The sequence below is a fragment of the Microcaecilia unicolor genome, chromosome 3 (assembly GCF_901765095.1).
Source record: "Microcaecilia unicolor chromosome 3, aMicUni1.1, whole genome shotgun sequence".
Taxonomy (NCBI): Eukaryota; Metazoa; Chordata; class Amphibia; order Gymnophiona; family Siphonopidae; genus Microcaecilia; species Microcaecilia unicolor.
The window spans coordinates 271172975-271187562 of record NC_044033.1 but is presented as its reverse complement, the minus strand read 5'-3'; the positions used below and the strand labels follow the sequence as shown (position 1 = coordinate 271187562).

At 43.1% G+C, this 14588-nt stretch overlaps 1 protein-coding gene across 8 annotated transcripts in view; it reads left to right on the top strand.

Annotated features, from left to right (window-relative positions):
* Positions 1–14588, top strand: part of QKI (QKI, KH domain containing RNA binding) — a 552778-nt gene that overhangs the window by 217659 nt on the left and 320531 nt on the right. For 4 of the 8 annotated variants that reach the window (XR_003941579.1, XM_030198085.1, XM_030198083.1 and 1 more), the window contains exon 5: positions 11667–11708. The exons of the other annotated variants lie outside the window; for them this stretch is intronic. Coding sequence is in view for 3 of the 4 variants with exons in the window: in XM_030198085.1 (XP_030053945.1) it covers positions 11667–11708 (42 nt within the window). In the remaining variant the exon portion in view is untranslated. The remainder of the gene's footprint in view (positions 1–11666; positions 11709–14588) is intronic. 8 annotated transcript variants of the gene reach the window in all.

The following is a 14588-nucleotide window of genomic DNA, read 5'->3' as shown; positions in this document are numbered from 1 at the left end:
ACAATGGCCCCTAGTGGCCTGAATAAAGAAATTGAATGGCAAGCACTCATCTAATCTCATCTTTTCCCGCGGTTGAAAAACAGCTGGTGACTGATATATAATCTGCGCATGTGTGGGCGTTCTTTAGTAGGTTTTTGAACCGGACAGGGTGATGTTCCTCCCTGATTTTACTGAAGAATGAGTAATAAAATGAATTTACTTATGCTGCATTTGAGAACATTGTTACATTTTAAATTTTGCATGTTTGCTTTATTCTTTCACATGTTGTGAAGTGCTGGTTTTTACACACTGTGTATGTATTGTGTCTACAGATCAGTTCCCCTGAAGACGCCACTAGTCTGGCGAAACATGGCCCATGTATGGAACTAGAAACTTTGAACAGTGATCTTTGATCCAGTGTTCTGCACTGATTGATATTCAAAAAAGCATTGCAGTGACTTAGAACTTTGCAGGAAGAAGATCTTTGGACTTGCACAAACTCTACCTAACCTAAGTAGCTGACATATAGTATTCTTTACAGTCATAACATCAGTTTTCTTGATATTCATCAATTTAGTACTGTGATTAGGATGGAGGTAGGATGTGCTATGATGTAAATGTGGTGTTCATGCACAACTTGAACTGCCAGTTCACTGCGATACACCAAAAAAAAACTGAGCACAACAAATATTTATATAACTTTATTTATTTTTTATTTTTCACATATCACCAGTAAGCACAATTTTTCTATACTGATATTTTAAGATTTTCAATTAGGGTTTTTGTTATAAAAATTTAATGCCAAGAAGTGTAGAGTGATGTATTTAGGGTGCAGAAACCCAAAAGAGAGATACCGGATAGGAGATGTGACAAGGCGACGGCCGTGGCCAGAAGGATGCTAGGCTGCATGGGGGGGGGGGGGGGGGGGGGGGTATAACCGGCAGAAGAAAGGAGGTGTTGATGCCCCTCTACATGTCGTTGGTGAGGCCCCACTTGGAGTTCAGTTTTGGAGGCCATATCTTGCTAAAGATGTAAAAAGACTGGAAGCGGTGCGAAGAAAAGCTACAAAAATGGTTTGCGATTTGCGTTACAAACCGTACGAGGAGAGACTTGCCGACCTAAACATGCATACCTTGGAGGAAAGGAGAAACAGGGGTGACGTAGTGCAGACGTTCAAATATTTGAAAGGTATTAATCTGCAAATGAACCTTTTCTGGAGATAGAACTAGAGGACATGAAGTTGGAGGGGGGCAGATTCAGGAGTAATGTCAGGAAGTATTTTTTCACGGAAAGGGTGGTAGATACGTGGAATGCCCTGCCTCAGCAGGTGTTGGAGATAAAAATGGTAATGGAATTCAAACATGCGTGGGATAAACACAAAGGAATCCTGTGTAGAAGGAATGGATCTATGGAATCTTAGCGGAAATTGGGTGGCGACGCCGGTAATTGGAGAGTAACCAATGCTGGGCGGACTTATATGGTCTGCCCCTGATCGTGGCTGAATAGATATGGATGGGCTGGAGTGTAAATTTTAAGGGGCTTTGACGTTAGCTTCAGAACTTTTAGGACAGGAACAGGATGCTATTCCCTTTCCTTTGGAAGTGGAGGACAAGCCCAGGGCCAAGATGCTCGAGGTCCTGTACTACACGTCGTCATCTAAGGTAGCTGTGATGATCCTTCTCCTGTCGTGCCCAAGAAGTTCGACACCCAGTATTGTTACCACAGCACACTTGGTTTTGATTATCGTCAGTTGTCTCACAATTCTATGGTGGTTGAATTCGCTCTCAAAAGAGCCAGGAGTTCCAGGGACTATGCCTCTGCACCCCCAGGTAGAGAAGCTAGAACCCTGGATTCTTTTAGGAGGAAGATTTACCAAGCTTCAATGCTCATTTCCCATGTACAATCGTACCAGCTCTTCACGAGCATCCACTTGGAAACATGGTACATAAGTTGTCGGACCTGGCTTAGACACTCCCTATAGAGCAGGCCGAGTTACTTTGCCAGTTGGTCAAGTTACAGAAGGTGTGTCGAAAGGTCTTGGCCAGGCACACTTACACTTTTGATGTGGCATCCAGGATATCTGCTCAAAGTTTCACGGTTGTGTGTTTGACTTGGAACATTCTGTTCAGCAGAGCTTGGCGGATGCCCAATGCCGGAGGGGATAACCTTTTGGCAGAGAAAGTTGAGGAGGTCGTTGGCCAAATCAAAAAAACATACCCATACCGTCTCTTCTCTCTCCCACCAGGTGCATTCTGCATCTGTTTCCTCAGCTAAGAGGACTTTTGGCAAGCCAAGGAGGCCATACCTATTACTATCAGAGGCATAGGTATAACATAATGGTTCAGAAAACATTAAGGCAGTGTGGAGCTGCAGTGTAAGCTGTCCTGAATAAAGCGGTCTTCAGGGAGATTCTAAAAGCCTGTTGTTCGGAGGTAGCTTTTACGGAGTTGGGTAAACCATTCCACAAACGTGCACTGATGTAGGGAAAGATCGACGCGTGGCTGGTTTTATACTTGAGGCCATTGCACGAGGGGTAGTGGAGATGTAAGTAGGATCGGGAAGATTTGCTCAAGTTCCTTGGTGGCAAGAGGATAAGATCATCCATATAAGCTGGAGCTTCGCCGTTAAGGATTTTGTGCACCGGGGCGCAATTTTGAATGTTATATCTATGTCTTCAATATTAATTACATCCCTGTAGAGGAACTTCTATATCCACAAAGTCACACATGAAGTCATCCTTAGGACTAGTAACAGGAATGAATGTTGCTAAAACAATCCTAGTTTTTGCTTTTCTTTTGTCCATCCCAGGAGATTAAAATCCTTGCCTATAAAATGAGTGGCCCTTAAGCTGCACCAAATGGACATGTTCCCCCTTTTGGGCATGCGGCTGTTTATCTGTAACTACTCCACAGAGAGACTTGATTTTGTTGTTGATAGGCTGATGATGTTACGATAGGGGGCTGTACTTCCAAAGCAGATTGTCAAGGTCTCCTTTCAATTTTTTTTCGCTGCTCTACACCAAACTTTGGTCCCAACTTTAAGATCAGTGTCATTCCCCTACAGAAGGATATCTGTCTCCCACATCCTGTTACCTGTAGGAAGGTCATCTAAGCCCCTTCCAAGGAAGCTGCATTCAGCATTGGAGGACTCAAGTCATAGAGCCATTGTATCTAGTTGTCTAGAAAAAGAGAGACTATAGAAAAATGAAGACAGTTGAAACTGGGACCCAAATCTTGCTACCATGGAGGTCTTCAGATGCTGTTCTCCTTTCTCATTGTGGTTTTACAAGATAAGGACAGTTTCCCTTTCACCGTGCCCATGTGCCCCAACACCTTAAATTATCACCAGGGAAGGGATCATAAATTCGTCAGTCTTGGATGCCTTAAGTGGACTTGATGCCACTTAGAAACACAAGTATCCTTCTGCAGAATGCTGACTTTCATGGCCAGTGAAATCTACCTGTAGATAACCTCAGAAATAACAGCTATACACAGCCTCAACGGAACAACTGGCTTTGCTCTCGAGACCTAAAGGAGGCATACAGCTACTACTGGAAAAGGTGTGAGCAAAATCTAAATAAAATATTCATTCTTCCTACTCACAAGAGGTTTATGCATTATCAATGCAAAGTTTTGCCATTTGACTTGGCTTCAGCTCTTCATGTTTTTACGAAATGCCTGATAGTGGTATATGCAACTCTGCAGGTGGGACATACGTGTCTTACTCAACAACTGGTTGATCAAAGCAACCTCCCAGCAGTCAGTGTACATTTCCATTCTCTCCACCATACGTCTCCTACAGCTCTTTCTATTTGTAATAAATTACCCCAGATATCATCTTTAACTGGTTCAGACCTTACAGTACATCAGGGCTATCCTGGACACAGTTCAGGGTCAAGCCTTTCTCCTACAACCGACAGTAAACAACATAGTGCATCTCTTCACTCAAATTTCCAGTTCCAACCAAGTTTCTGCTGTCAGATGCTCAGTCTGTTAGGCCACATGGCTTCAACAGTCTATGTAACACCATTTGCCATTTGCTGAACTCCATTTCCCAATATCTCAGCGGATTCTCTTATCTCAATGGTCTCAAGCCATGGACGTTATCTCAGCACCTATTCAGGTTACTCCACAATTGTACCACTCTCTACAGTGGTGGATGGTTCCACAGAATCTCACTTGGGGATTTCTGTATCGGCCCCTTCAACATAACAAAGTTCTCACCATAGACACCTCTATGGTAGGTTGTGGTGCCCATCTCGATGGTCTTCATACACAGGGTTCTTGGTCCCCACAGGATAAATTGCATCATATCAATCTCTTGAAATTATGAGTTGTCTGGAATGCCTTCAGAACTTTCCAGGATTGCCACCTCAATCAGGTAGTTCTCGTTTGCATGGACAACCAGATCGTTAAAATCATCCGTAATACCTGAAGATTGCAGGGTGGCCAATGTGACACTGATTTTTAAAAAGGGTTGTAGGGGTGATCTGGGAAATTAGACTGGTAAGCTTGATGTCGGTGCCAGCAAATTAATGGAAACTATTATAAAGAATAAAATTACATAACACATAGATAAGCATGGTTTAATGAGACAGAGTCAGCATGGGTTCAGCAAAGGGAAGTCTTGCCTTTCTAATTTGCTTCATTTCTTTGAAGGCATGAATAAACATGTGGGTAAAGGTGAGCTAGTCTAGATTTCAGAAAGCATTTGATGCAGATCCTCATGAGAGACTCCTGAGAAAATTAAAGTGTCACGGGATAGGAGGCAAGATTTTGGTGTGGATTAGGAACTGGTTATTGGACAGAAAACAGAGGGTAGGGGTAAATGGTCGTTTCTTTCAATGGAGGAGGGTGAACAGTGGAGTGCCACAGGGATCTTAGTGGGATCAGTGCTATTTAACATATTTATAAATGATATGGAAATTGGAATGACGAGTGAGGTGATTAAATTTGCAGATGATGCAAAACTAGTCAAGGTTGTTAAAAAAAAAAAAACTTGCGAACTGTGAAATATTGCAGGAAGACTGGGCATCCAAATGGCAGATGAAATTTAATGTAGACAAATGCAAGGTGATGCACATTGAAAATAATCCAAATCATACTTACCTGATGCTAGGGTCCACCTTAGGGGTCAGCACTCAAGAAAAAGATCTGGGTTTCATTGTAGATATGCTGAAATCTTCTGCTCAGTGTGCGGCAGTGGCCAAAAAAGCAAACAGGATGCTAGGCATTATTAGGAAAGGGACGGTGAATAAGACAGAAAATACTATAATGCCTTTGTATTGCTCCATGGTGTGTCCACACCTTGAGTATTGCCTTCAGTTCTGGTCACAGTATCTCAAAAAAGATACAGCGGAATTAGAAAAGGTTCAAAGAAGAGCGACCAAAATGGTAAAGGGGATGGAATTCCTCTTGTATGAGGAAAGGCTAAAGAGGTTAGGGCTCTTCAGCTTGGAAAAGAGACGGATGAGGGGTGATATGTTTGAGGTCTACAAAATCCTGAGTGGTGTAGAACGAGTAGAAGTAAATCAATTTTTTACTTGTTCCAAAAGTACAAAGACTTCGGGACACTCAAGGAAGTTACATGGAAATACTTTAAAAACAAATAGGAGGAAATAATTTTTCACTCAACGAATAGTAAAGCTCTGGAACTCTTTGCAGAAGATGTGGTAAATGCGTTAATGTATGTGGGTTTAAAAAAGGTTTGGACAAGTTCTTGGAGGAAAAGTCCATAATCTGCTATTGAGACAGACATGGGAAGCAATTGCTTGCCCTGGGATTTGTAGTATGGAATGTTGCCGTGATTTGAGTTTCTGCCAGGTACTTGTGACCTGGCTTGGCCTCTGTTTGGAAAACAGGGTACTGTGCTAGATGAACCATTGGTGTGACCCAGTATGGCTACTCTTATGTTCTTATGATGTATTACCTCAGGAAACAAGGGGAACAGGTTATCTCCTCTGTCAATATGCACTCCAGATATTGGCTTGAGCAACTTCTCGAAACATCTCTATAAGATCTATTTACCTAGCCAGCAAGTAGAATGCTGTGGAGGACAAATCGAGCTGAGTCCTTTGGCTTCACTAGTGTTCCCTCATCATGCCTGTGGCTTGTTGAATCTTCCAGCAGTGGGGAGTCCCAACGATAGACCTCTTTGCTTCTCCTCAGAATAAGCTTCCCTGTTTCTGTTCCAGGTCTGTGCTCCAAACTATGGAGCCCTGGATGTCTTCCTACTTCATTGGGGACCAGATCTTGTATACACCTTTCTCCCACTGCATCTCATTGGGAAAAACTCTTCTCAAGTTACTTTTAGACCAAGGGACCATAATCCTAATTGCTTCCTGCTGGCCATATAAGATTTCTTTCCCTCTTCTCCTAGACTTGAGGTTAGATCCCTTTTCAACTCTGATAAAACAGAATGAGGGATCCCTCCTGCCTCCAGACCCCCAATTTCTGGCCTCGACGGCATGGTTCTTGACAACATAGACTTAACTTCCTTAAATCTTCTAGACTGTATCTCCAGGATACTTCTAGCATCTAGGAAGCTTTCTACACAGCAATGTTACCATTTCAAATGGAGATTTTCTCTCTGGTATGCAGCAAGAGCACTTGACTCTGCTTTGTAATCTCTCACTTCTCTTATGGAGTACCATCTTTCTGATTCTTGCCTCAAAACTATCTCGGAGCACATTTTTGAGGGCTGTTAACACTTTCCACTCTAGGGTTGATAAATAGTCCGTTTCTGTTCATCCCTGGATAGTTAGGAGGTTTGGTATAAAATAAACCTTTCATGAATCTATAAAACCATCTCCGGTAGTGTGGGAATCTTAATGTCATCCTCATAGCTGTCATGAAACCTCCATTTGAACCACTCTGTTCCTGTTCTCTGAAATTTATCACTTGGAAAGTACTGTTTTTAATAGCACTTACTTCTCCCAGACGAGGAAGCGAACTTGAAGCTCTTGTGTCAGACCTGTCTTACACTAGGTTCTACCACAACAGAGTTCTCTGAACCCACCTCAAATTCCTCCTTAAAGTGGTATCAGTGTTCCACCCCAGTCCATTGCACTTCTGTCATCTTCTATAAGCCACACACTCATCCTGCAGAAGCAGCACTGCATACGTTAGACTGAAGCATGTTCTAGCGTATTATCTTGAGCATACTAAACCTCGTAGGAAATTGGCCCAGCTTTTTGGACCCTAACAAATTGGGGATTCCCATTACCAGTAGAGAATTCACAAACGTGGAGAACTCAACGAAATCCCACGCATAGTCACAATACAACAAAGCAGTGGGTAAAAAAAACAAGGAGTTCCAGAGTGAAGATGAACCAAACTTTATTAATCAGTATATTGACTCGACACAACGTTGTGTTTCGGCCAAAGGGCCTACATCAGGAGTCTACAAATAAAAACAATATATAAACAAAATATAAAAGAATATAACACTAAAAACAAATGTTAATACATATATAATCTGAAAACTGTGCAAATATCAAATGAGAAAATAAAGAACAAAACAGCTAGAGCATTCATTTGTCATGAAACATGAACATCTTGAAAGTAAATAAAGCTTAAAACATATATAACAAATATAAAATTTAAAATTTAAATGCTATGCAAATGTGATGTGATTTTAAAGTGAAAAGCTAATATAAAGAACAAAACAGCAAGAGCATTCATATAACATGAAGCATAATAATAGTAAATTAAACCTAAAACATATATATGTCAAACTGAATGACATTGATAAGAGTAAATACTTCCATTTTCTAAAAAAATGAACATACACAAAATGAAACAATCCAGAGAAAAAGTAGGACAAACCTAAATACTTGAGTTGAGACCAATAATGATGATCCAGAATTAGCAATGTTGTAAAATACTATCTTGTCTTGCACAGTTGACTGTATCTCCTACACATATGCTTAGACTGGGCTTGACCCTTCATGGCCATGTCTCTTCTCACAATGTAAGAACCATGGTGGCTTCAGTAGCTCATTTCTGCTTTGTAATACCTTTTTTACATTCTGTGTTACATAACATACTAGCTGCATTAACTGTGGGATCAACATTCAAAGCATTTATTCTAACTTTGAGAATTATGCTAATTTATTGGCCTATTTGAAAATTTTCTAGAGCTGAGTGCATAATGTTATACTCAAAATTTGTGGGTGCAATAGGGGCAGATTTAGGGTAGGGATAAAATTTGGGAGTAATAAGCCCAGAAAGGTAAATGAATGACAGGCCTAAATGTATAAACACAACTTCTAAGCATCCCAAATTAAGATGAATTTTCAGCTGAAAACTTAGGCTCATAAATTTGGTTTAAAATGGGGCACAAATTTAGGATCTCTGCTGTGGAAGGTATTTTTGGCTCTAATGGTTTTCCTTATGAGATTGCACCGCATTTATGGGCCCTTTTAGTGGCACGTTAGGCTGAATGCGTGCAGCATGTGCCAAAATGAGACTATCTCCAGCCTACCACGACCCCAACGGTAATTTCAGATTTGCTGCATGCCCATAATGCCTGGATAATTTTATTTCCTCCCATGCGTGGCAATTCCACAATAATCGGCAGTTGGCACACACTGACCGGTCGCCGTGTGTGTAGCACGTGATCCCTTACTTCTAGGTCAGTGATTGGTGTTAAAGGCTCAGGCCGGTTTTAGGCGCACACTGGTTTCAGCTTTACTTCATGCCCTTTTCCTGTTTTCTTTTTGAAAAAAAAAAGCCCTTTTTTGCAGACACAGTAAAAACTGGCCTGGTGCGCACCCAAAAAGTGCGCCTACACTACCACAGGCCACTTTTTGGCGCGCCTTTGTAAAAGGGCCCCTTAGCCCATAAGTGATTTCTTTTATAACCGATTCCAGCTATTTGAGGAAGGTGAGGATAGAATTAAATCAGCACTGTCATGGGAAAGAGCTAGCAAGAGTGTAGTGGAGCCTGAAAGAAGAAAATGTGTAGCCATTAAAAGGGACTGCACAGAAACGAGACCGAAGGAAGGGGAAGAAGCTGAGGGATGTTGTTGTAGGGGAGAGCGGTGAACTTTTGAGTGTAGAGGAATTTGCAGAAGTTGGTATGGAGAGATGTACAGCAGTGTATTCATGGTAAGACTTGGGGCAGTAACTGTCCCCATTAATCCTGTTTGGCTCCATAATTTTTCTTCCAGTACACCCTTTTCTTCCACCTTCTCAAGAAACTTGCTGCTTGGCATTGTCTCTCCATAATAGTGGTTCTGGTTTATTTTTTCCTCTGCGCCATGTAGATCTCTCGGTAATTTTGAATCACATCCTATATAATAAAACGCATCTCCAACATTCTGAAGCTGACTGCATGGCTGAGGCATTCCTGCTCTCTGTATCCATCTCCTGAATTGACATCACGTACTTCCGGGTTCGTCACAAGCAGAAGTGACCAACCACACGAGGTTTCTCGGCTTCAGAATGTTGGAGGTGCATTCTATTAAATAGGATTGGTCAGTTCCCTGAAGCACAGCCAGAGCTCAGCATCCTGCACAGTAATGCTCAGACACCAGAGGGGGAGGGGGGTATCTCTGTCACACACACACACACTCTCTCTCTCTCTCTCTCTCACACACTGTCTCTCACACACTCTATGGCTCACACTGTATCACATTCACTCTCTATGTGTCACAGTCACTCACACACTCTCTTGGTCTCATACACTCAGTCTCACAGGGAGTCTGTGTCTCACACACACTCTCTCGCACACACTGTATCTGTGTGAAACACACTCTCTCTCTCTCACACTGTGTCTCACATACGCACTTGCATACACTCTCATTCTCACACACACACTCTCTCTCAGACACATTCGCACCCAGACTCACTCTCTCTCTCTCACACACTCGCACATTCACTCTCTCTCTCACACACACACAGTCACTCTCACATACACTCTCTCAAACATACACACGTTTCATTTGTGTCAGAAACGGGCCTTTTTTACTAGTGCTACATAAATTTATTTTCTGTTCTCACAAGACAGTATACAGTGTTCGAGTTCATGCACACTGCTGTACACACTAACTGAGAGCCATATGGTGCCAGAAGAAAACAGAATAGGTGTTCCAAAGATGCCATTACTAACAGACTTCTGGTGAAAGTTTAGGGGATATTGATATACTGGGGAGAAGCAGCTTGAAGGGATGGGGATAGACAGGATGATGGAGGCTGACTATTGGTGGTAATAGAAGAGTGTTGGGACTGGCTGGGATGGGATTGGAAGAGTGTTTATTTTAGAAAATGTATATGAAGAAAGGGGGTATTGGAGTGTGTGTAGAGGAGAGAGGCAGAGCGACAAGAATAGAGAATGTGTTAGGGGGATGGGCTTATGGAAAGTGTGTGGTAGAATAGACTGTTACACAAGTCACTCTGAATACATCTGAGCAGCTAGGCCAACTTTATCCATTGGTTGGGGAAGCCAGCTGTGTTGTTGAAGGGGGGGACTTAACCTTACCCAGTATCCTAGAAGCTTTGCTAAGCCATGGTGCTGGCTCTGATGTTGAATGTTTTTTTTTGCTGCTGTGTTCCCCCCCCCCCCCCCCCTTGAAAAATGATGATCAGGTATATAGCATACTTAGAAAGTGAACTTGTTAATTCCCCAGGTTATGGTTACCCCTTCTTTACAGCCTTTCTCTGTACAGGAAGATCTTGTCAAGTATTAATAGAAGTGATAGACAAACCAACAAGACTGTTCTTTATTGAGGTGGATTACACAGAGTTGTGGTCTCTTGCTGCTTGACTGAGAACTTTCTGCAAGAACTGGGGAGATTTGGGAAGGGGCAAAAGGTTGGGGAATAACCCTGGTTATGACCATTAATGGTGAATACTAAGTTACTAAGACTCCTTCCCTTCAGGGGTTGTGAACACTACTACCTCTGCAACATTTCCAGCCCCAGCCAGTCTGGGGAGCAGAGATTTGCGGAGAATCAAATCCAGGTCCTCTGCAAGTCAGTGCACAGCACTGACACTGAAGCACTGGATGAATGATGTTTGTGTGATTTTGGTTATGAAAACCAAAAGATCATATTTTGAGGGTTAAATGTACATTTTTGATCCCTCATATTTTATTTACATTTGAAATGTGTTTTGGAACAGGTATTTCGGCATTTAAGATGTTTTCAGCAGTGTTGATCATATTGCTGAGAGCCAAAGCAATATACTTTTAAATTTCTATTTGCAGTAACATGCATTCCAAGGCCAAAGATGAATTCATTTCATAGCATGCAGCATTTACTTCTACAAAGACTAACTTAAACTTATCAGTATAATAAAGCCTACTATAATCAAATAGCCTTAAAGGTTATCCAAATAAGTGTGACAGAACCAGATGTGAGCCAACAACACAGTCTCTGAAGAAATCTGTGTTGTATACTGTTTTCTTTGTGTGCAAGTTTAAAATTAGGGAATTTTAACTGATGTATTTTCTAGACAATAGTTGCTAAATGAGCTGCCTGTGTATACACAGGAAAAGAATAGGCCTGATTGCTTGCAATATGAGGTTTCCAAAGGCTTTCTTCAAATCTTGCTCATATGCATCTAATTGCTGTATAACCAAAATGAAGTGAACTGTAGCTACTTGAAACCCTGAACTGTAAGCCAGCCTTTACAAAAAATAATAGAAGTGTAGCTGAATATTAGCATTATTTTCTTCTATTTATAGGTGTTTGGCCGAACTGTAAATTTACACTTGTGTGTTAAAGGCGTGAGTATGACCCTGAAACAGGGAACCTTCCATTTGTTTTAATAGTGTAGAGGCTTGAAGAGAACTTCTGTGTTGTGCATTTTGGTGATAAGGATTGTGATGGAATGGTGGGTTAATTTACTGCTTTGTTATGGAAAGTAGAAATTCTGTACTTTTGTTCCCACTATTGAAAGCACTCAAAACTTATATAAAATCCTGATAATACTCTCCTTTATTTTATGTTGAACGTTGACGGGGTGTTTTCAATTGCTTGTAAATGGAATTCATTCAGATGGATGGAGGAACCACAAATGGTGTGTTATAAGGATCAGTCCTTGAACTGGCTCTTTGCAGTATTTTGTAAGTGATATTGCAGAAGGGCTGTTGGGGAAGGTGTGCATAACATGATGAGGGATCTAGTGAAGCTTGAGGAATGGTCCAGTATGGCATTTAAGATTTAATAATAGTCACATAAAGGCAGTGGCGTACCAAGGGGGGGGGGGGGGGGCGGTCCGCCCCGGGTGTCGGCGGGTGGGAGGGTGCTCCGTCGTCTCCTGCCACCACCCTGCTTTTTTTTTTAAATCCATGCAGCGACGCAGGCAGCGCCTCGTGTCTGCCCTGCTGTGTGCTGTGAAAAAAGAAAATCGCTTCGCTGGCGTCGGGCCTTCCCTTGCTATGTTCCGCCCTCTTTTGAGGTAACTTCCTATTTCCTCGAGGGCGGGACATAGCGAGGGAAGGCCCAACGCCAGCGAAGCAATTTTCTTTTTACACAGCACACAGCAGGGCAGACACGAGGCGCTGCCTGCGTCGCTGCATGGATTTTAAAAAAACACAGGGTGGTGGCAGGAGAAGAGGGCTCTGTCGCTCTCCACGGAGGGGGGGGCTCAGAGGGAAGAAGGGGACTGGGGAGGGGTGGGGGAGCTGAGAGGGGTTCTCAGAGAGGAGAAGGGAATTGGGGAGGGGTGGGGGGAGCTCAGAGGGGTTCTCAGAGGGGAGAAGGGAAGGGGTTGAAACTAGGGGCTAAAAAGGGGACAGGGAGAAGTGGCTGGGGGCTGAAGCTCAGGACTGATGGGAGAAAAGGGCTGGGGACTGGTGGGATAGTGGGGCTGAAAAGGGGGGCAGGTGGGAGATGTGGGCTGGGGCTGGAACTAGGGGCAGGTGGAACTGGGGGCTGAAAAGAGGGGGCAGAGACAGAGGGGACAGACCCTGGATGGAAGTGGGGAGCGTGATGGAGGGCAGACCCTGGATGAATTTTAGAGGGAGGGCAGACGGATTGAAGGGGCAGAGAGAAAGGGCAGATGGTGGGTGGAAGGGGGAGAGAGAAAGAGGGCAGACTGGGGCAAATGGTGGATGGAAGGGGGAGAGAGGGCAGACAGTGGATGAAAGGGGCAGAGAGAGAGAGAGAGAGAGAGCAGACAGTGGATGGAAGGGACATTAGAGAGGGCAGACACTGGATGGCAGAGAGAGAGCAAAGACAGATCCTGGATGGAAGGAAGACAGTGAAAAGAAGATGAGGAAAGCAGGGTTTTAAAGTAGGCAAGCTTGAATATAAAATCAACCTCTTTGCAGATGATAATATTCTTGGGACAGGCATCTAGAGGGATTCCCATTCTGATAGCCCTCATTCAGCAATTTGAGTCGTTTTCAGGATTAAGGATTAATTTTGATAAGTCAGAGGCTATGGCATTGTCCACTAACTGTGCATGTAAGAATTGGCCTGATTTTCCTTTGGCCTGGACGTCGGGCCCTATGAAATACTTAGGGGTATATTTTCACTTACATTTTGCTTTTATGTATAAGAAAAATGTCTGTGACAAATTAGAGATGATTAGAACTCTGTCGCCGATGGAGGGACCTTCTCATTTTGTTCTTGGGGTGAGTGGCTCTAGTTAAGATTGTTCTGTTTCCCAAGATTTTATATCCCCTCCAGATGATACCATTGTGGATCTACAGCAGAGATGAGAGAATGTATAGGGGAGTGATTTCATCTTTTATCTGGGGTGACCGACGGGCTAGAATTAGGTACAATAAACTATTTGAGATAAGAAGAAAGGGGGAGGTAATTTACCAGACCTCAGCCTCTATAATGTTGCAGTGCTTATTCGGTGGCTGCATGAATTGCACACGGGATGTTTTGTATTTGAGTCTTCTTTTGTTTGGGAGAGTGCTGCTTCCCCTTTTCCTGTTTATAGTGCCTTGGGTTAAACTCTCCTGAGACTGCTTCGATTAGCTTGGGACTAGTGGCGTCGTAGGCTGGGGGGAGTGTCCGGTCCATCGCTGTTTCTGGAACTCCAGGACAACCCGGGATTCCCACCCGGGAGGAGTGCAACCCTTTTTAAGGAATGGACACACAAGGGCTGCAGATACGTGGGGCAGGTAACTGAGGAGGAGGGCAGACGGCTTCCCTCTTTTTCTAGCTGTCAAGAGAAATGGCATGTCTCTCCCAACTACTCATACCTGCAGCTTTGACAATATCTCTTGACTTTACGTAGTACAGACAAAAGATATCCTGCATTCACTACACTCGATGTGGTGTTTATGCAGATGCCCGCTGAACACAGTAAGCTTTCTAGTTGGAATTGAGTGGGTAAAATGTGGAGACCCGCCCACTTTGCCCTACTGGTGGAAAGGTGGAGCACAATGTTGGGATGGGGGTAACAGACCGAGAACTTTTGCGTTGCTTCTTTCTGGCCTACAAAATAACTCCTAATGTGGGTCTACACAAAATTCATCTTTAAGATTTTACATAATGCGTATCTCACTAGAAGTAAAGACATGGCAATGGATCTGTTGGAGTCTGAGGAGTGTGATAAGTGTCTGAAAAGTAAGGGCACTATTGTGCATCATTTTCTGGAATGCCCTTTGTTACAGGTTTTCTGGAAGGGGGTCCTTGCTCATCTT